Source organism: Epinephelus lanceolatus, chromosome 5, assembly GCF_041903045.1.
Source record: "Epinephelus lanceolatus isolate andai-2023 chromosome 5, ASM4190304v1, whole genome shotgun sequence".
NCBI lineage: Eukaryota > Metazoa > Chordata > Actinopteri > Perciformes > Serranidae > Epinephelus > Epinephelus lanceolatus.
Window position 1 is genome coordinate 41,711,018 of NC_135738.1, and position 21,303 is coordinate 41,732,320.

The 21,303-nt window shown below is 41.8% G+C and overlaps 1 protein-coding gene across 1 annotated transcript in view; it reads left to right on the forward strand.

Annotated features, from left to right (window-relative positions):
- Positions 1-357: 357 nt before the first annotated feature.
- zfpm1 (zinc finger protein, FOG family member 1) overlaps positions 358-21,303 on the forward strand; it is a 130,223-nt gene continuing 109,277 nt past the window's right edge. The window contains exon 1 of the mRNA XM_033634158.2: positions 358-909. Within this exon, the coding sequence (XP_033490049.2) occupies positions 870-909 (40 nt within the window). The 5' untranslated portion in view covers positions 358-869. The remainder of the gene's footprint in view (positions 910-21,303) is intronic.

Sequence of the window (21,303 nt, forward strand, 5' to 3'; positions counted from 1 at the left end):
TTGAGAGAGAGTAGTTTATGACCACAAATCTTGAACTTTCCTAAACCATGGAAATAGTATATTATTTTTTTTTTAATATAGTTGGTGTTACCCTTTAACTTCCCTGAATATTTGTGTTAATGATTGATCCATGTTTTGATGTATTTTCTGTAGCTGAATAATCATGCAGTATTTTTTATAGACTTTTATCAGTGGGTCTATTTTATTTTATTAGATTTTGATAGATTAAAAAAATGCATGCTTTACATGGATAAGTTTGAACCAATAGGAGATGAGTGCGGTGCCTTACGTCAGACGTAAGGGGCGTTCCAGTGCCGCGTCCTCTCCTCAGTAGTAAGCGGAGTTGACTGTAGCGCTCGAGCTCCATTGAAAGTGGCTCCCCGCTTCAGTGACGATACAGGCGGACAAGGGGGCGGACCAGCGAGAGGAAACTTCACAGAAACCAACAGCAGTCACTCCGCTGACCTCCATATAACTGTTAATATTTATCAGCGGTAATATTTCCGAAGACAGCCAAGTGTGTTCGCTGACAGACACGCCAGGGGCTGCGGCGGTGGCTCGCCCGGAGAAGGAATAACGTTAGGAGGAAAACGGAGAGAAAGGTGAGGCGAAGGCACGTTTGGGAAGAAGCGAAGGAGGACAGTGACAAGAACTCAGCCACAGGTAGCCTCACGTTAGCCGCCGTGGCAGAAGATATCAAAGTGCAGGCGGGTCATGCGGATTTCTCCGGTCGCTGAGCGGAGCGCCGAGTCGCAGCAATAATAACCGGTGGGAAAGAGAGAAGAAGCAGAAAACAGAAGAACCAGACCGCTTCTCTGCCGCTCCGTCTGCCAGTCCAAGCGGGCTCCCGGTCAGAAAGAAGAGCCACCATGTCCCGGAGAAAGCAGAGCAAACCCCGGCAGATAAAACGTAAGGATGAAACAAGCTTATTTGTTAATGTTGTCTTTTTTGTTGGAGTGTTGTGAGTAGTTGTAGTGTGGTGAGAGGCACGCGCGCTCTGGGCAGAAGCCGCGTGCTTAGTGCGGCGCTTCGCTTCAACTGTGCGTTCACTATAAAGTTAATAAGTAGTATGAAACCCAACTGTAACGCCCGACTGTGTCGACAGCAGGCTAGTTTCATGACACCGTCTTTCTGAGTAAATGTCGCTTAAAACACAGCCTAAAGGCCCACACAAGACTTTGATGATATCAGTAAATTGAACCTTAAAGTACAAGTTCAGTTGAGTTCAGATAGGATAGAGTATTTTCTCAGAATAGCCGAGTGACGTAGCCTACACCCTTTTAAAGACCAAAATATTTAAGCGCCACTTTAGAAGCCTCGTTATCTTGACTGTGCAAGAATATGAAAAAGTTTTCATTTTATTACCCTGTAAAGAATGCTTTGTCCATTGGCAGCTAAAACTGTAGCTGTGGCTTCCTGTTTAATTCTGTTGTGGAAACGTCAGTGTTCTCTGAAAAAGCCGATGTGAACAGAGATAAAGCAGCGATCCGATGTGAGGCCAGATAAAGATTAAAATTGGATCTTTTTTATTTGTTTTCTGTCTGAGGCAGCGCCGAGGCCGCCGTTGCATTTTCCCCCTGGCTTTTCACTTCTCTTTCCCAGAGATGGGGCGTCAGATAGGCCGCCTGGCTGATCTCTCCTGCTGATAGCTGCTTACAATTGGATCTTTTTTTCATCTATCCTTTTAACTCAATAATGCATCTTAGGGCCGCTTGAAAGGCCTTTTCTTGGTCTGGCGCTTGGCTGGTCTCCGTGCTTGACGAGTTCTTCCTGTTCATGAGACGCGTGAATGTTTATCGCTGGTGACTGATGTTCAAAGTTGATATTAAAAGCATATTAATGATGTTGTTGATTAACCCCTGCTAGGCATGTTGCACTCTGAGCTGATGAAGAGGCTCAGTCTAAATTTAATGTCATTATACGTGGATTAAGATGAAGGGAAAAGTGTCTATCTTTTTTGGAGGGTACAGCTGGAATGGAAACATGACATCAGCAGAACAGTTTGTTTGGTAAGTTATCACATTGAACAAATAATACTATCTTGTCATCAGTGATTGTGTCACTGTGTTCCCAGAAACCTAGTATTTAAAAGCAACATTTAGAGGCTGCATGGTATCATTACATAAATAACAATAATGATGTATACTTTATTAGTCCCACAAGAGGAAATTCATTGTTTCCTTATATGCACACACAGGCCCAAATTCACAAATGCTCAAACAGGACTTATATGCATTCATTTGGCGATGTATGGAGAGATGTCAGAGTTAGAGAGCTGCCTTCGGGATGTGCTCTGAGCAGTTGGGGTTGCTCAAGGGCACCTCAGCAAGTGCATAGGAGGTGAACTGGCACTTCTCCAGTTACCAGGCCACACTCCATCTTGGTTCGTGCAGGGACTTGAACCAATGACCCTCCGGTTACCAAGTTAAGTCCAACGGACTGAGCTACCGTCACTCACTAAACACAGTTATGATATTAATGAGTTGATTTTTTTTTTAAATAGAGATTTCTGATTTTAGAAAAATCCAATGATGATCAACATTTTTTATTATTAATCTAATGCAGTCCACCCTTGTGGGCATTTTTGAGTGCAAGACGTCAAAGGAAGCAATGATCATTACATCATATTAATCACACTCCTTTTTACCAACACAGAACTGGTTCTGTTCCAGGTCCTGCACCAAATTTCGAACCAATCAGAGCATTTCGACCAAAATTAAATAGGTTCAGAACCCATAAAGTTGGTTCTCAGCTAGAGCAAAAAAAAAAAAAAAAACAACAGGTTTTCCTTGACCTAAAGTGCGAGCTGTGACAACCTCAGTAGGCGTGTCATATACCATAGGTTGGAAAGAGATGATGGAGAAGACAGCAACGAAGATTTTGAGTGAGAAATCATCAGAAAAAAAGAACATGCAGTGGTTGCATTAATAGTTGGTCCATGCTTGTTTTGGGAGTAAAAACAAGTATGTTTAATAAGAAAACAAAAGTTGGCAGGTAATCAATGTAATATGTGATTTTGCTACTGTTACTTAAGTTGTGCATTTTGTAATGCCCTCTGCTGATGACACATTGTGGATTACAAGGGTTTCCTGCAGAACTGGTGCAAACATGGTCTGGTTTGCTAGATAATACCAAGGTTCCTCTAATCTTGAACAGAACCGGTTCAAGAACCACAGGTAATTTGGTGGAAAGGGGGTGTAAGTTGCCCACAAGTTACCGTGCAACCTGCACTCTAAGGCTAACCATTGTTAGTGCTTTTAATAACTTTTATATCAAAATCACAATTTGAAAATTTGATTTTAACCATTACTTAGATAATTAACAGTGTCTCAATACGCTATAGGAGATGGAAGGTTTTAGATTTTGCCGGCTAATCAGCTAATTAAAGCTCCGCTTAAGATGCTCTCTATCAGCTGGTTTGTGTATTTATATTGCTCAGCTAAAGATGGTTTTATTGAAGAACACACTCTTTGTGACAAAATAGAGAGTTGGCCGTTTCCTTCTGGTCTTGCTCTACATAAATGATCAAGGTGATTGCCTCACTCCAATAGGCAGCTAGCAGGTAGCTTTGTAGTTGTTGAGTGTAAATGACAGACAGCTTTCACACACATTATATTGTTGTTTGAGCTCATCATCCTAAAAGCTCTGAATTGGCACCCCCGGGGTTGAGTACTCAGAGGCAGGTTGTCTTGTCAGCTTGTGAAGCTAACATCAATGTTAGGCAGGCGTCTCACCTAGGTGTCACGCCATCTACCATCCCCTCCTCCTGATGATATTGTCAGGTCATATACTATGTAACTTTAAAAGCCTTGATGTGATGCATATGAAATGTGCACATGTGATGTATTTGTGGTTTGCAGGAACATGAAATGCCAAGATTTTCTTCTGGGGACTGGGCTGGTGTAATCAGTAGCATTAGCTAGCTAACCTGGACCAAGAAATGTAATGCATGGGGTTGCTTGTTGCAGATGATAGTGAAGTGTTTATTCTTAACTAGATGTAGTTAAGTTATTGTTAAGTACTTAATTTCTTACAAAGGTTACCTCACTGAACTCATTGATGTGGTCTGTTGTGATCAAGCATATCCGTTGTGTTGGGTTGCCATTTAGGATTTCTCTTGATGAGGTTCCCTGGTGTGCCGCTGCACGTAGTCTATATAGTCCGTTACTTCCTGTTTTTTCATGTGTTTCCATAGAGAGGCCTATCAGCTGTGAACTCCCAGCAGGCACCTACAGTAAAGCCAGCAGTGAGGCCTGGAGATGTATCCCAGACCCTGAGGCAGATAAACCCAGGCTAGACTTGGCGTGCATGAGAGAGAGAGGGAGAGAGAGTGTGTGTGTACATGTGTGCGTCTCAGGGGTGTTATGGCCGTCTTTATCAGTGCTTCTGGTCCACTATGCTTCCCTGTGCACCAGGCCCCGGCTGCGGTTGAGGCCAGCCAGGCTCTCAGCCCCGTGACTCTCTTGTGATTTGGCAGACATTTTGATAGGAAAGAGTGAGGAGTGATAAGGACTTTGTTCGGCTGGTGTGTGTGTGTGGGGGTTCAGCAGAGGAGGGGGCTGCTGGTGCTACCACTACCACTACTACTATTACTTCTAATGCAGTGTGTCCACCATGTTGTTTTGAGCGTGCTGCTTGCTGTCACTGATATGACAAATTCCAGTCAAGTCACAGCGTTGTTGGGTTGAGTTGTCAGTAATATACCTCTAACATTCTCTCTAAAAACTATTCATGATGCAACACATTGATGTAGTTTGATGTGTACAATTACACGATGAAGCTAAAGCCAAGTAATGGTTGTTTAGCTGTTGTAGTCTTCCGCTTTAAAAACCTCTGGAAGGTATTAACAGGCGAAGCAGGTGCAAGGAGTTTTGAATGATGTCTGAAAGTTGAGAAAGTGGGTGCTTTGAGCAATGTTAATTTGACACACTGTTGCATTTGAATATGTGTCACCTAAAACACTTTTATTATTATTTATTTATCCATTTTTATTTACATACCTGGCATATCCATATCTACTTGAAAATGTGGGTTGAGCCCATAAAGTTAGAAAGTTACTGGTATCTCCTTATTTAATGACGATTGGACACACTTTTTTGTCAGTTTTTAATACTTTTTAATACAGGTAGGGCTGTCAAAAAAAAGAATAAATTTTTGATTTTAATTTATCAGATGATCAGACCAAATCCAGTATTCAGAGTGCGTAATTGCAAACAGACCAAACTGCCTTGTCTTGCAGTGGGTCGTCTGATCTGTTGAAGCCCTGTTGACCCATCAGTAAAATATGTAAACGTTGTTCTCTTTATTAACTCAAAATGGAGGAAGCTATTGAGCTGTGCTGAAGTATTTTTGATTTGACACCATACACAGAAAAATGACAGAGAAAGGTAAGATAAGTGTTGTGAGAAAATCTGCTATTAAACTTTTTGCAGACACACACATACATGTCTGTGCAAACCTACATAGAGAAGGGCGTGATAGGCAACCGATTGCAGAGGAGCTGATGTGCACGTCACTGAAATTTCAGTAATGCGTTGGGTGAACCTGTGTATCAAGCGTGGTTATCGGTTGAAGAACAAAAAAAGCAAATATTAAACTCATGTATGAGACTATAAGAAACTGCCATGAGGCGTAGCCCAAAAAAAGCATGTTTCAGTTAATTATTTAATAATGAATGATTTAATTAATTAATCAATAAACCTATTCACCAGGAGAACTGTTGGGGCTGTGCGTTTCTACAAATTCAGTTCAGTTCAGTTTTTATTTATAAAGCCCAATATCACAAATCACAATTTGCCTCAGAGGGCTTTACAGCATATGACATCCCTCTGTCCTTTGGACCCTCACAGCAGATAAGGAAAACCTCCCAAAAAAACCCTTAACGGATATGTTAAATATGTCTGATATTATGTACTAGATGCACTGAAACTTAATGTTTCTTTATGTTTCAACAATGCTGTGGTTAATGTGTGATTAGGTGTAAAACCACAAAAAAGCACTTGGTTATGGTTAGAAAAAAGACCATGTTAGTGCTTAAAAAATATGGTTTTGGTGGCAATATCAGGCAGTATTATATAAAACACATCTGCTTTTTGTGACACTATCCTGGCAGGAAACACAGCAAACAACAGCCACATTTGGTGGCTAAAAAGCTGCTGAAAATGCAAAGATGACTCGCTAAAAAATACCTGGTTTTGCTGTTTGTTGGTCTTTAACAGAGGTCTTCAGTGTTCTGCAGCTTGGCAGGCATCTCGCCGAAGTGTCACCCCATACACCCCCTTCACTTCTCAATGATGAAGTCGGCTCATGTATTATGTCTCTCGAGAAACGTTGATATGATACGTATGAAACATACAGATGTAACATATTCATGGTTTGCACAAGCCTGCAATGCCAACATTTTCTTCTGGCCACCAGGCTGAATTAATCATTGGCATTAATCTGAAGTAAACTGTTGATGTCACTAAGTAAGGCAGTGGAGGTACTGTGAATGAAAAGAGCACTGATAGCTTTACAGTGCATTTTAAGATCAGGTTATATGAATTGGGTTTGAATTAATTTGAACCTGTTACATGTAAGTTCTCAATTGACTACACTTGATGTTTTGGAAACGATAAAGTGAAGGCTACAGGTGCTTCCTGCAATCTTGGCGAGCCTATAACCACCAGTACATCAGCAGGGTAAACAAGTGATAAGGGCTGGTTATTAAGCAAAATGTGTCTGTACCACTGAGTATCAAGAACTGTCAGGTACTGAAGGTTGGCATCGAATATCCATCAAAATTGCAATGTTGTTGACGCATGCTTTTGTCAGAAATTCCCAGATTTTAATGACAATTTGGCCAATTTTAGACTATTTCATACAGGCACAGTTCTTGTACAGTAGCAAGTATTGCTTTGATGTCAGTCCTATCAGATGCCACTGTTATCAAAAATGTATACATTATGGCCAGACCTACAGGTGACTTAGTTTGGTAGTGTGCACACCAGAAATATTATAAACCACCAGAAAAGCAACAATTGACAACAACAACAGCAGCAACCCCCCCCCCCCCCCCCCCCTCCCAACAAAGACATTAAGACAACATAGCATGGATATCTTTTTCAATTTTTCCCCCCAGCAACAATGGATTAAGTCCAGGGCTTTCTGGAGGCCCACAGTTGAAGAGGAGAAGCGGGTGTTTGTGTAGCAGATAGATATTTGTCTGTGTCTCTTTGTGCGTCATCCTCCCCAACGGTTGGTGATCTTTCAGCCTGATAAGGCTTCTCTCCTTGATGGGGAGATAGGAGGCAGGCAGGCAGGCAGCCCACTAAGGCTGGATCCCTGGGCTTGTATTTTGGCGGTTGAGATGGGAGACGTGATAAAACTTGGCGGCGATCGCTGCTGCTGATATCGCAGAAAGCAAAAGAGAGAGAGAGAGAGAGAGAGAGATTGGAGGTTGGGCAGATGGAAGGAGAGATGGAGGATGGAGGGCACATTGTAATTACATCTGGCTGTTCCATGCCATTTTCCCAGCGTTGTTGCGTTGTTGTCAGTGGTTTTGTTTGCGATTGGCTGGGGGTGGATCTCTAGATAATTAAAAGAAAAGAAAAGCAGAGGGAGAGCAGGTGGAAAAAAAAAGTGCGGTGATAAGAGGGAGGAGAAGAGGAGGAGTGGAGGTAGATAGTGGGAAGAAAGAGATAGAGAAAGAGTGAAAAAGTGTGTGGAATACATAGCTGGTAGATGAATGTGTTGTGGTGTGTTTTTAATGGCAGCCCAGCCAGCTCTGCAGCTCCCCCACCCTTCGGTGAAAGATGTTTGCAGCTGATAAGAAAGCCTGCTGATGGTAAATAGATAACACCCTGCAGATTCACACTACTGATTGTGTGTGTGTGTGTGTGTGTGTGTGTGTGAGAAAGCTTGGTTCCTATGACATCAGTGCTAGAGCTCAGAGGTCAGCATGAATAATACGCTGCCTCCCACGACTTAAAGCAAACCGGGACGCCTGCAGAGGCCAGACAAGGAAATCACCACACTGACCTCCTCCTCCTCCTTTTCTTCTATTCTTTCCTTTTTTTTCCCCCTTTCATTAAACGGTGAAACTTCCCTATAGCTCATACAAGAGGTGTTTTTAGATTTCTAAAATGACTTCAGATAGGTTCGAGTTGAGTGCTGCAGCTGAAAGGAATGTGTTAGTGTTGTTTTTTTATCAGCAGTCTAAAAGGCCCAGGTCACGTGATTGTTATATGGATGCACAATTGAGAGATTAATTCATTCTTTGTGAGCCAAAGTGAAATAAAACACACAAGCATGTCTAAATTCCAAGCACACACACACACAAACACACACCCAGAAGACTCATGCAGCGCCTTGGTGGCTTTCCCTTGTGTGTTTTTTCTCTCCTTCTTTGTTCTGCTTTTAGCTTGATGTGAACTTTTGATAAGCTGCGGGGCCTGATCTCCGGTGCAGATAGAGATCGCCAAGTGCGATTAGAGTTGTTATCAGGCTGCAGCAGGCAGGAGCTGAGGCTCCACCGCAATAACAACAGGCCCAGGCAGGAGCAGCCGGGGTCTGGACCCTAGCAATCAGTTCCAGCCCTAATGGGATTAATGTTGTTGTATAATTAGATGATAGGTGTGAATGCATTTCTTTTCTCCCTCAATCTTTTCTCACTCATTCAAACTCCCTCCCCTCCTTTTCCTCCTCCTTTCCTCCCCCCTTGTCTCTCCTCTCTCTCTCCACCCTAACAAGCATTGTCATTGATTAATTTAATTAAAATTAATACCACGTATTACTCATTCCAGATTCTGTGTAAGATAGTGCAGACATGTTGGGAAATTTTGGTGTTCGTTGATGATAATCTCCAGGGTGATATATTTTTTTTTCTTTTTAAATATTCTTTTCTGTTAAAGGCGTAAAACTTGAAGAGCGTACAGTGCGCGGGAGGGGGAAGAAAAAGAGGAAAGTAACAGCATCAGCAGGATGACTCGCACTGGTTGATTCTACTGACAGATATTAGACTGACTAGATGGTGACTGATCGGACGGTTCTCATGCTCATGATGAGATAGCTTGGTGTTAAAGTTGCACATGACTGCACATCGGTCACACCCACATATGCATGCACATATAGGATCTGCACAGAGGGGGGACAAGGCAAAGTGAGCACTTCAAAAACATAGAAATGATCAAGTTATCACTGTGTAGTCAGAGCAGTCCTGATTGGATCTCTGTAAGAATGCTGTCAGCTCTTTGATGGTGGAAGAAGCTGAAAATCTACTTTCCCAAATGCTTCAGTAATGTGTTTTTCATGTGACCTAAACATTATCGAACTTGAACTTACTCTCTTATTTTTAACTATTTGGAATTCTTTCAAAATAATCTCATGAAAGGCACAATTTTTAGGGTTTTTATACCATGCAGATTTGCCTGTCTTTAGCTTCCTTGCATTGAAGTGTGTCTGCATTGTAACTATCTGAGCGGCGTTGACGGAGATAGTGTGTGTGTGCATGGTCAGATACACCAAAGGGGGAAGTTGGCAGGGTTATAGAGGAAACACCATTTGTGTTCGGTGTGTGGATGAGTTATTACCCTTTTCTGCTATTTACCCACGAGACGGCCATGTGGTGAATTATGGTTCCCCAACTCAGTGCCGTTGTAAACGGTGTCACCCTTGACCTCGGCACTGACGACTCTGCGGCTGAGGGAGGAGAGAAAACATTACCCTGGCCAACAGTAGCGTAATCTACGTCCAAACTGTTTGCTCTAGCAGTAATTACCACTCCGCCAGCTCTTCCCAGGGAGCTTTGTGAGGGCTTAACTCACGGCTGACGTGCTCCCTATTAGAGACGGTGATGTTTAACTACAGTAACCAAAGAATCCGAGCCTTCTTTTCCTTGAGCTGCTATCTGATGGATGCATGAAAACACAGGTTTGGGGACACATCATTCAAGGTTTTTATCAACATGTTCAAACAGACATATAAAACACCAAGTACGCAGGGAAGGTTAGCAGACACTTTATCAAAGCAGACCAAATGAAGGTGTTTAGGTTGAAGCAGCTCTGTGTGTAGTTGCTGGTTGTAGGAGTTGTTTTTGTGTGTGGGATAGCTGTGGGCCACGTGGCTCTGATCTCTGGTCAGAATGACTCTGGACACTCAAAGGACAGTGTGTTTGTGTGGATATATCTGTGTGTGTGTGTGTATTAGAGAGAGAGAGACAGCCAGTGTTATGACAAGGCCCCCCCAGAGGCAGTGATAAGACAGACCATTTGCTCCTACTGTGCTGAGCGCTCTGTTCCAGGGTGTTAAAGCAACCTGGGCAAACAACACCGCCTGACCTGCTTTTACAGCCACACACACACACACACACACACACACACACATATATGTGTGCCTGCCTGCCCACCCGACACACAATATATGCAACTGTAGCTTGAAAGCTGCCCAAGCATGAATTCTCAGATCACCAATGTGAACTCAAACAGATAGGAGGTCAAAGGTCAAAGGTCACAGCAGCATTACAAGATGGAAAAATATCCCACCAACTCCAGACAGATCATAAAGTGCGTAATTCACACACATTTTTTTCCTGTGACCTTTGACCCTGTGTGCACCTGCTCCCTGTGCTGAGCGTTCAAGTCATCATGTCATATTGTCACTACTGGGTGAAAATCTTGTATGTGTTGAGTTTAAGTATATTTTGTGTAGTTCTCTTTTTAGAGTGTATTCATTTATTTATTGTAGTTTATTGATTTGGGTTTAATGGGCAACAAGGGAGGTATTAACTCAGATTTGCATAAAACCTTCATCAGAAATACAGGTATTAAAACAAGAGTTGATTTCATGGCATCATGAATGCAGGAATGTGATATAATCTGCTTTGTAGACATGCATAGACACCTGCGTAAATGTAGTAGATTAAATATTCAATAAGTAAACATGCAAAATACACGGTTAGACTTATCCTCTCACCCTTTATTTATATTTATCAGTGAAATACTCATGATAATGTTTGGATAAAAATTAAAAAGTTCTCCATATGGGCAACTCTTATTTTGAAGAAAAGGATGAGAAGTGTCATTTTTGTGCTGTGAATGTGTAGATTAAAAACAGAGTCATTTATATTAGATGTATCTGCTTTTTACATTCATTTACAGCTTTAACTGTAGTACTTGCTTCAGTCTGAATTTCATGTGAACACTTTGGCGTTGCTGGGAGGTGTGTAGAGCTGCAATGATAAATTGATTAATCAACAAGTTGTTAACCATTAAATTAATCACAAAACTAATTAAATAATCAATCGAATGTTCATGTTTGCAATATGTTTGGCAAGTCTTAGACCACAGGAATAACATGTATGAATTTTGAAAATGGGTGTAGTTCCCCTTTAACAAGAATGTTGTTTGTCCTACATGACAAGGAAAGGCTGAAAACAATGTAGACGGGGTCCTAATTGTTCTTGCTGGCTCATTGTCGCACTATCATGGCATACTGGGACACCTGACAGGATAGAACACGTGCTTTTCCTACTTGGACAAAATATCTGCTGTGAAAATATCTGGATGGATGTTTAGCCAGTTATGTTTACAGAAAATTGTTTTGCATTCATATTCTTGAGGTATGGGTGAAGTGCAACTGGCAATCCCTACAAAGCACATAATAGCACGTGATACACAGAGCAACAGGCAGATGGTATTTCTTGACAGCTGATGTTAATTGAAATTGTGTTTTGTTCTGTTATATCAAGGACAGAAATTTTGGGAGCTGTGTTGTTGCTTGCATAGCGAATACTTCTGATGATTAAGCTACCAGGCTGGTTATAAAAATGAACATAAGAAAGGAAAGCAGAGAGGAACAGAGTGGAAGAAGAGGAAAGAAAGCCACCATATGTACAGTAATGTACAAGAGAAGAGGAAGAAGAGAAGGGGACAGTGAGGGAATGAGGAAGCAGAGGAGGGTCAGAAGGAGGAAATGGGAAGGATAGGAGGCGATAAGGCGACTCTGTGTCCGAGACAATGCAAGTAGAAAGAGGAGATGCTGGAGGAGCCTCCTGGGAGCCACCTTAACAGAGGAGGTCTAGACCAGCGGCTCCTCTCGCTGTCTGTTGACACACATGCACACTCATACTCACACACACATGCTCACACAAACAATCAGCTTCCATAAAAACAGCACAGTTCCCTCAGATCAACACTGTCAGGGATGTCTGGAGCCTTTTTGTGGCAGAGCAAAACACATCATATATCTTCAGATTGTTGACACCAGTGATGACCTGGGCAGAGGCGAAATTTCAAGCTTTTAAAACTCACTTTCTTGTCTCCTAATCAGCCTGTTTACTCCTCTGTGTTTTGAAAATGCAACTTTTTTTTTTTTTATCAGTTAACGGAGCCTGTTGTTGTTGCAGTTACCTCTGACTGCCAACAGAGGATGATCAAAGTCATAAATTACTTGTTTTCCTTTGAAATGTAGTGTTTATGTACTCACATTTAGGAATATAAGGCCGATCAGGGCCATGTTTGTGAGCGATGAGTAACATACCTCTCTCTCTGTCTGCCTCTCTGTCTCTCTCCCTGTCTCTCAGTATCTCTCCCTCTCACGTCTCAGTGTGTACATTATGAGTCATGTGAGCCAGTAGTGTTGCAGTGATCCGGGCCTTTGGATTGCTTTGTGCTTGTGTAAACCATGGTGCTCTGGCTCCCCGACTGATAAGTGAGCTGCCAATCAACTGGCTGTGTGTGTGTGTGTGTGTGTGTGTGTGTGTGTGTGTGTGTGTGTATAGTGGGGTGGGAGGTGTGTGTGTCTGGCCTTACAGTATGCTCATAGACTGTGTGGTATGTGCCACAGGTGAAAATACATCATATTTGGGGTGTTTAATAAATCAGTTTCTGTGAAAAATAGATTTTGATAGAGACTTCACTCTTTGCTATAATTCACTATAAATACACGTACATGTTTTTATTGGAGTGATTATAGGAAAGGTTTTAGGGCTGAAGATTATCATTGCTATCTTAATTATACCTCATAGTGTTCAGCACTGGGCTGGTGTGGACTATATTGTCTTTATTTTGGATGTGACATTCACTAGTTCCTTAGCTTTGAAGGCTTGGCCATTGGAGAGAGTGAAGGCTTGTGTCTGTCATACACCATGCAGCATCTGACAACATGTAACCCACTGTTTCCCCGCCCCAAGGGTTGCATTAACAGGAGAGGGAAAAAACAAACCCATTTCTGCCATTTTTTTTCCAGATTTTGTATTTTAAGATCATGTGTACTTTTCCATATCCAGGCCTTTAAAACCTGTTCACATAAAACAACCTAAGAATCTGAGAACGTCCCTCTTGGTTTGAACTGATTAGGTCTTCAACCCTGAGTGCGAGGTCAAAAGTTTACACCTTTGCTCTAAAGCAGTGGTTCCCAACCAGTGGGTCGCAGTCCCTAAAGTGTGTTGCAGGTCCATTTTGAATATATCGCAAGTGACTCATGAATGTGTCAAATTTATAAAAAAACACACTGCAAGCAAAGTGAATTTCCATTTGACTTAAGAGAAATCTGGACCCCATGGCAGGACCAGTTGGGAACCACTGCTTCAAAGAGTATTTCATAAGGCTGCAAGCAGTGACTTTCACACAGGAGACTGAGTTTTAAGTCCAGTCTTAGTCAGTGCTCATTATTTTTTTTATTTATTTTTTTGGATGTATAAAGCTGCTATATGCACACTGTGTACATAAACTTTTGCTTATTAGCTGAATAGACCCATTTATGTCACTGGTGTAGTAGAACGTAAATGGTAATATGGTGCATATACCCCATAAGGTGTATGGGGTATATGCACCTCTATTTCAGCACTAGTACGTGCTAAAGTCACTTTTTGACAAGCCCAGGACATCCAGGAATATATATCTGGGTGTAAATAGCACTGTAAGCTATGGGCACCTGGGTGCTAATAGCATCTGCCAAGGGGTGGGCCATATGTTGACTTTACTTGATGTATTGTGGTTTGTTTTGCGTGGGATATATTAAATGACCATATCGCAAACATCAAGTATAAATGGTCATGTAGTTTTACTAAGACACCATGAGATTCACTTCAGCATTTCAGTGCTCATCCAGTCATATTTTGCAACCATGGAGCACCACTGCGACTTGCCCTTTTTACTGAAATATGAACTGAGAGCTGTTAGTTTGGTTCCAGCTTAGAGTTAATAAATCATTACAATTAACAGCGTTGCAGTAATAGTTAAATTCAATGAGTTTCACGATAGTGCGAATAGATGGAGTGTTTTCTACCTGCAGGGCTCCAGACAGTGACTATTTGGTTACATTTTGTGTCTATGGAGCACCAGTGTGACTTGCAAATACTATACACAAACTGTAGAGCTGTTAGTTTGTTTCCAGCTCACAATGAATAAATTCTCATGTTTAAAAGTGCAGCGGTAACAGATTAACTTTGTGCTATCTACTAACAACTGCTGACAGGAAACTTCAAGTTCACAGCAAAAATATCAACACGTCTGGCCCAAGATGAGCCGGGTGTCTTAAAATAAAAGCATCAGTGGTTCTGCTTTGATTTACTAAATTATAACAATACTTTATTTAACTTCACGATAACAGAACTTTTGTTAAACTTTATTATAATAGTTTTTATTTAACTTAATTACGGCAGTAGCTATTTTAATTAACTGTAACTAATTTTGTATTTTAGTAGTCAACAGTAGCTAAGAGATTTCAAAATATTGAGATACCATTTATCAGGATATAGCCTAATGTATAGTGAAATTATTTTAAAGCTATGTCAAACATCCTTACATCTGCCCATAATTGAATATCTTGTTTTGTTCGACTAACTGTCCAAAACCCGATACTCAGTATACAATGAGGTAAGACAGAGAAAAGCAGCATTCATTGATTATCAAAGTCACAGTCACAAGCGGAACTGGTCGGGAACCACTGATGTTGCCACTTCAGTCGTGTGGAAATGAATGTGGTGTTATTATTATGGTTGTGTATGGTAGACATGCATGCTGCATTTCAGATAGATTTCATATACTTGTATTAACATATAACATATTTATTTCAGAGGCTCTTCCAGTTTTACAAGAATAGAATCATGCTGGAAACACATTAGTTTGAAGGCTTAAATGTTGTGGCATGATATGGTCAAAATTATTACAGTTGCTACAACAACACAATTGGTATCAGCAAAGAAAAGTCCATATCAGATTCTTCTAACTCAAAATAAATCAAGACACCGCTTAATTTTCATCCAATCTTTCTATGTTTTGGTTAAGACTGTTGGGAAAAACACATTTGTGTAATATCTTGACACACTGTTTCATCTTTTCTCTTGATAGCGACACAGATAAAGCTTGAGTGATCCAAATAACTAACTTTATGTAATCTCTCTGATTAATGAAGCCCTGTTGTAACATCATTTATTATGGGCGTGTGGATCTAATATAACTTAACAGCCTGGAGAGACAGGAAGTCAGACCGTAAACACTCCTCCAGTGTGTAGACGCAACAGCAGAGTGCAAACAATGTCACTGTGATATCAGTGATAACTTAGCTGTAATGTTTTTTGAAACTTTATTAGGATTTTTGGGCCTTACCATCACTCTGCCACCCTCCTCCCCTCAACTCCACCTTCAGCTGTTCCATCAATTCATCCTTTTTCTGCTTTTTAAATAATCTTTTCTGTCTTTCCTCTTCACCATCCACTGTTTTTTTTTAAAATTCTACTCCCTCTATCTCTACCCTTCCACCTCCACTTCTCTATCACCCCTTCTTTCATTCTATCTATCTGCCCCCTCCTCCCCCCGCCTCCTCTCTCTCCCTCTGTCTCCAGCCAGACCCCTAGCCTTGGCGAACCAGGTCTTGGCGGTATGATAATGTGGAAAGTTGAACTGGCCCCATTACAGCGAGGCTGATGGTAGGGCCGATAAGGCTGTTGATAATGGGTGCAGATAGCGCTGACACAGCGGTCCAATAGCCTAGCCCTGCCCCCCCTCCCTCCTTCCCTCACCCCCTCAACCCCCCCACCCCCCCATTATCATTCCTGCCCACCGATGGGCTCCCAGAACGCTATCTCCTCTCCATTTCCACTCCTGCGACAGATAAGAATGGAAATACTGACTTCATAGCTGACTGATTAAAGTGTCTGCCTTTCTTGATAATACACAGATAAATTATGTTTTTTTTCTTCCTCTTCTTCTTCTTCTCTCCCTCTCTCTATCTAGAAAAGGGTGGGGCGCAGCAGAAAGAAGAAAAACCCTCTCCTCTTTTCATTTCTCTTTTCTTTTGTGGAGGTTTTTTTTCGGAGGAGGGAGATGAAGTGCAGAGAGAAAGGGAGGGGGGATTGAGAGATTCTGTAGTGGTCATACGATTGGAAGAAGAGTATCGAGATGTGGAAGTGTATTATATTTGCAGATCCTGCAGGCAGTATAGATGTGTTAAAACAGCACGAGCACAAAGATCATTGCAGAACGGCCATCGGTACCAGCCTGAGTATAAAGAAAACTTGTATTACTGGCTTTTCGAGTCATTATAAAGGCAACAAGAGTGGCTGGAGAAGGAGGGGGCACAGAGATGGAAAGATAGAGAGAGAGTAGGGGCAGACAGGCCTATTTGCAGCCCAGTGAACTCCCACTGCAGCTACAGCCGTTTCCAGGTTGACTTTTTATCACTGATCGCTCCAGTTTGATACCAGGAAAGATCCCTGATGGATATGCTCCCTGCATCCAAATCCTCTAACCCATTTGCTTTTTACCCCCCCCCCCCCCCCCCCACGCACACACGCACACACGCACACACGCACACACGCACACACCACCAGCAACCTCTATCCCTCCCCTCTCTTATCTTTAGCTCTCCAGCTCTCTATCTGTCCAACTGAACTTCTGTCCTCCTCCTCCTCTCACCTCTTCCTCTCTCCTCTCCATGAGGAGAAATTCCCCATCTCAACCTCGATCAGGATGGTGATGGTGACGGTGGCTGCTGTCTGTCAGTAGCTAGGTTTTCATTCAAGTTGTTGGATGTGAGTTTTGACATATTGCATTGAAAGAGATTAAAGTAAATGGCAGGTTAGGTTTCCACATAAATAAAAAAACGCTGCTTATTAATTGCAGAATCAAATCAACTGTAATCACTGCAGCAACTCTGCTGCAGAATTTTAAGATAAATACTTCACATAAGCAATACCTCAGACAGTAATAACAATAGACGAGTTATTATTTTGTCTGTTCTGTCCAGTTCTACATTTTACTCAACAATCAAACCTTAGTCACCTCCTGCTCACTGGCCTATTGCACCAGTATGTAGGATGTAGCAACTACATTTACACGCACAATACTGTTCCACTATTATTCCAAATATGACAGTATTCTGAATTTTAATGTGGGTCATGTAAACAGCATATTTGTTTAGATAATCCCAATCAGGCCTTTTTCCGAATGTAGCATTTTACAATTAAGATATGCAGGATATGTTGGTATTGTTTGAGTTTAAGAGCCTTCTCTGGGCATGTATACAGCACATTCAGAATATGTCTCTTAACTGGTGTTTTTACCACAGTTTGCAACACACGGCCTCTTACCTGTTCACAGCCATGCCTGTGCGTTGTACACAAGTCAACTAGCCAACTGTTTGCAAGACATCTGGTTGCATGGAGAAACACACTTACAAGACTATAAAAGACTTGGATATCAACAGGTTTTTTGATCTGTGCAATATTACAATGCTGACCTTTTCAAGAAGGTGTGAAAGGATTGAAAGAAGGAGGCTGTGTTCATCACTGGTGGAAAAATTCTACGTTGGGGCTAAGAAGTGAAATGGCACAAGTGACTCCAGCTGTCCGCTTTTCCATATTTTGATGTGATAAACGACATGTTAGGGCATGTTAATCACAGTATGCACGGCTGCATGCAAATGGGAATATAAGTGAAATATTTATATTTATATAAACCCTGCAGCAGTAAACTCTGCCTTTGGGGTGCTTCCAGTGTGAAATCCTGAAAATGAACACACAGGTTACACATCTGGTAAGGGTTAAATAAAACTAGCGTAAAATGTGATACACAAATGTGATATTATAATGCAGGGTTAAAGTCCATCCAGCTGGCAGTCGTTGCTGGTACAGTGACTTCTGCTTTCTAATGTTTCTCAGTAGCAGGGGATAGCTGGTGAGTCCTGCTGCAGCCTTATAGCTGTATGTAACCTCTGATCTCTCTGTGGAGGGCAGGATCTCTCACACAAAAAAGCTATGTTTTAAACATTATGTTTTTGGCTTTTTTCCCTTCATTAGATATTCAGTAGAGAGGTAAAGGCAGGAAATATGGAAAGAGAATGAGAAGGGTAGGACCGGTAATGAAGGTCCCCAGGTGGTATAACACTGGGGATGCAACAGTTTAATGTACATGCCCTAAGCAGTAACGTGAGGACATCCTTTTTTTACTGATGTAACGTGACGTGTCTCACATGGCATACCGAACATTCGTGACATGACATACTACGATATACTACGTTACGTTGTTAAAATAACATTGAGTTTTTGTTTTACACGAACAGCGCTCTCCTGGATGGCAGTGTGTTTGTTTGACACATCCACCACCCCTCCGTTCCGTTCCACCCTAAGCAGACTTTGTTGCCATTTATACTACGTCAACTGGCTTCCCCTTTTGCTCTCATCATTGGTGCTTTTAAAAAGGACCTATGTGGTTGTATTCTTGAGCAGGTCTGTCTTATATAAAACTACAGCCAGGAACAAGTTAGCCTAGCTTAGCATAAAGACTGGAAACAGCAAGTGTGGCTATGTCCAAAGGTAACAATATCTGCCTTCCACCACCTCTGAAGCTCTCTAATAAGCTAATCGTGGTTTCCCACTGTTGTCAGTCTTTATGCTAAGCTAATCAGCTGCTGGCTGCTTTCTTCCTACTATACAGACATTAGAGCAGGCCCCCAGGAAGTGCACCAGACTTTAAAGCCAGTTTTTGTATGGGCTAAATAGAGGAATTATGAGTACGTTATGTGATGCCATGGTGACCAAAAGACTTTTTCCCGTGGACTTTGTGAAAACCACGTCTGTAAATCAGTGGATACATTTTTTGAGCATCATAAACCCCGCAAATTGACTCGTTTTACCAGCCGAATTTGATCCATTTGGAAAGTGTAAAAGAGCCACATGATTACATCATTTTATCCCCATTCAAGTTAGCGGAGTGCTTAACCAGAAGTAGTCTGCTCAGCCTGTGGAGCTCTCTAGTGTGCCTGCTCTGTTGGATCACGATGTGGAAGCAGTGCTGATCATCCGGGTAATTTAAATGCAGCAGTTGAACTTTTTTGCCATCATGTGCCACTGAACAACCTTGAATGAACGAGACTCTGCCTCCAATGCTGCATCTAAGTCTCCTCATACACCCATGTGCTATGGAGTGCTATGGATCTTTTCACTGAACTTTTGGCAGGAAATAAGAATATTTCACAGAATTTCAAACTTTTTCTTTAAGCTGCCAGCTGAATGTATTGTGCACCCTCTGTAATATAGTTTGGATTGTTTGATATTGCCCCTGAGTTTAAGTCAAAACTAACTCATTCAGTGGTATTTGGTTTGAGCAAACTGTAAAACTATCAGCATATCAGTTAGTAATTTTTTTGATTTGAGCAAAAAATTTAATGAATCATAAAATCTCATATTCTGCTCATAATCCAATGTAGTTGTAATTAATTTTACAACAACAGCTTAATATGTGGTGTTGGTGCATGAAGGATGGACAGACAGAAAGCTTTCAATGAGCACTGATACTTCAATTAAAAGACACTATCACAAGGTTTTTCAACCTCAGACCGATCCATCGCAGTACAGCGGTGTGTTTGTCCATTTATCATTTATTACATTAGAAGTCTGGCCAGCTTGTCATATAGTCATCCAGCATGTGGGTCAGCCAGTCATCCCTCAATGAGTCAGTCAGATGTTGTGTTCTCCAGCAGGGAGCAGCGGGACGGAACAACATGCTGTTTGTCCGGGCCACACTTGCTGACCTTGATAGATTAGACCCAGAGAGGCTTTTCTGTCTGACACAGAGCAATGATAAGTCTGTATGTGAAATAGTTTTTTCTCTTCTCAGAAATATGGCTGCAGTGTGGGCTGGGACAAGATTCTGTTTGTGTGTGTGTGTTAGTCTGCTTCTACCAACCAATCTTTCTATCTGTGTCTAATAAGCAACTCCCCTTCCACCTCACTAGATCATGTATCTCTATATCTAAATATATTTTCTTTTCTAGCCCACAGCCTGCTTGTTGTATGTGGCATGTTCTATCTCTTAAACAGTGGCAGGTTCCTGCTGCTGCATTTCACATATTAACCAGAATGAAGATGCAGAAAATCAAAATTATGGTTCATTTGACACCAAAACTTGACTTTTTAAGGGCAGTGCTCTGTTTTCGTGCTGTGAGTCCACAAAGAACGGGGAGTGGAAGACTTAGTTAGGAAGAAAGAAAGAAGGAAAGAAAGAAAATAGAAGAAAAAAACGAAACTGTGATAAAAAGCCCAGATAAGAGAATGACTGTGTTGTGTAGGAGTTGATATCAATGTTATCTATCTGTCTTTTTTTCACTCTGCGAGCCCTTCTGTTGTTTTTTAGCCCTTATCTTGCTGCACCAAAATGCCAGGAACAGAAAGGGGAGAAAGAAAGAAATTACCGTGCAGATTATTCATGGGGGTTGGCTGATAAAATGTTGATGCCAAAATTAAGACCAATACACAATGCACTTCTTTTTTGCCCTGCAAGTGTTTTTCATAATGATATTTGTGTTTGTGTGTGTGTGTGTGTGTAAAGGTTTCTGCATTGTGTGCAAGCTGTGCGTTGATAATTTCTTGCCGTTGCTTGCTATTAGCAGATTAGACCTCATTTAACTCTTTATGCCCTCCCTGACACCAATTCATTACACGCACACCCTCTGTCTCCACAAACACACACACATGCAGACACACACTCTGGTGGGCCTAGATAAGCTCAGTCCTCAATCTGTCGCTAATAGAGAGGCACAAACCGGCAGCGGACAGGTTTGAGTTTCCACAATGACAGGCCGTAACGTTGCTGTCGACAACGGCGGCAGGGATGGGGCTCCGTGATTGGCCGCTTTGTGGCACGGAGCCGTTTGATGCCGTCCCAACAGAAGACATGAAGACAGGCGGGTCAGCAGCTTGACCCCACTTTACATCTGAATCCCTAATTGCTCCTGTGCTTAATACAATAGCTCTGAATTCCCAGCTGACTGTCTGACTCTGTGTGTGTATGTGTGTGTGCGAGTACTCTTCCACTACTCAGCTTC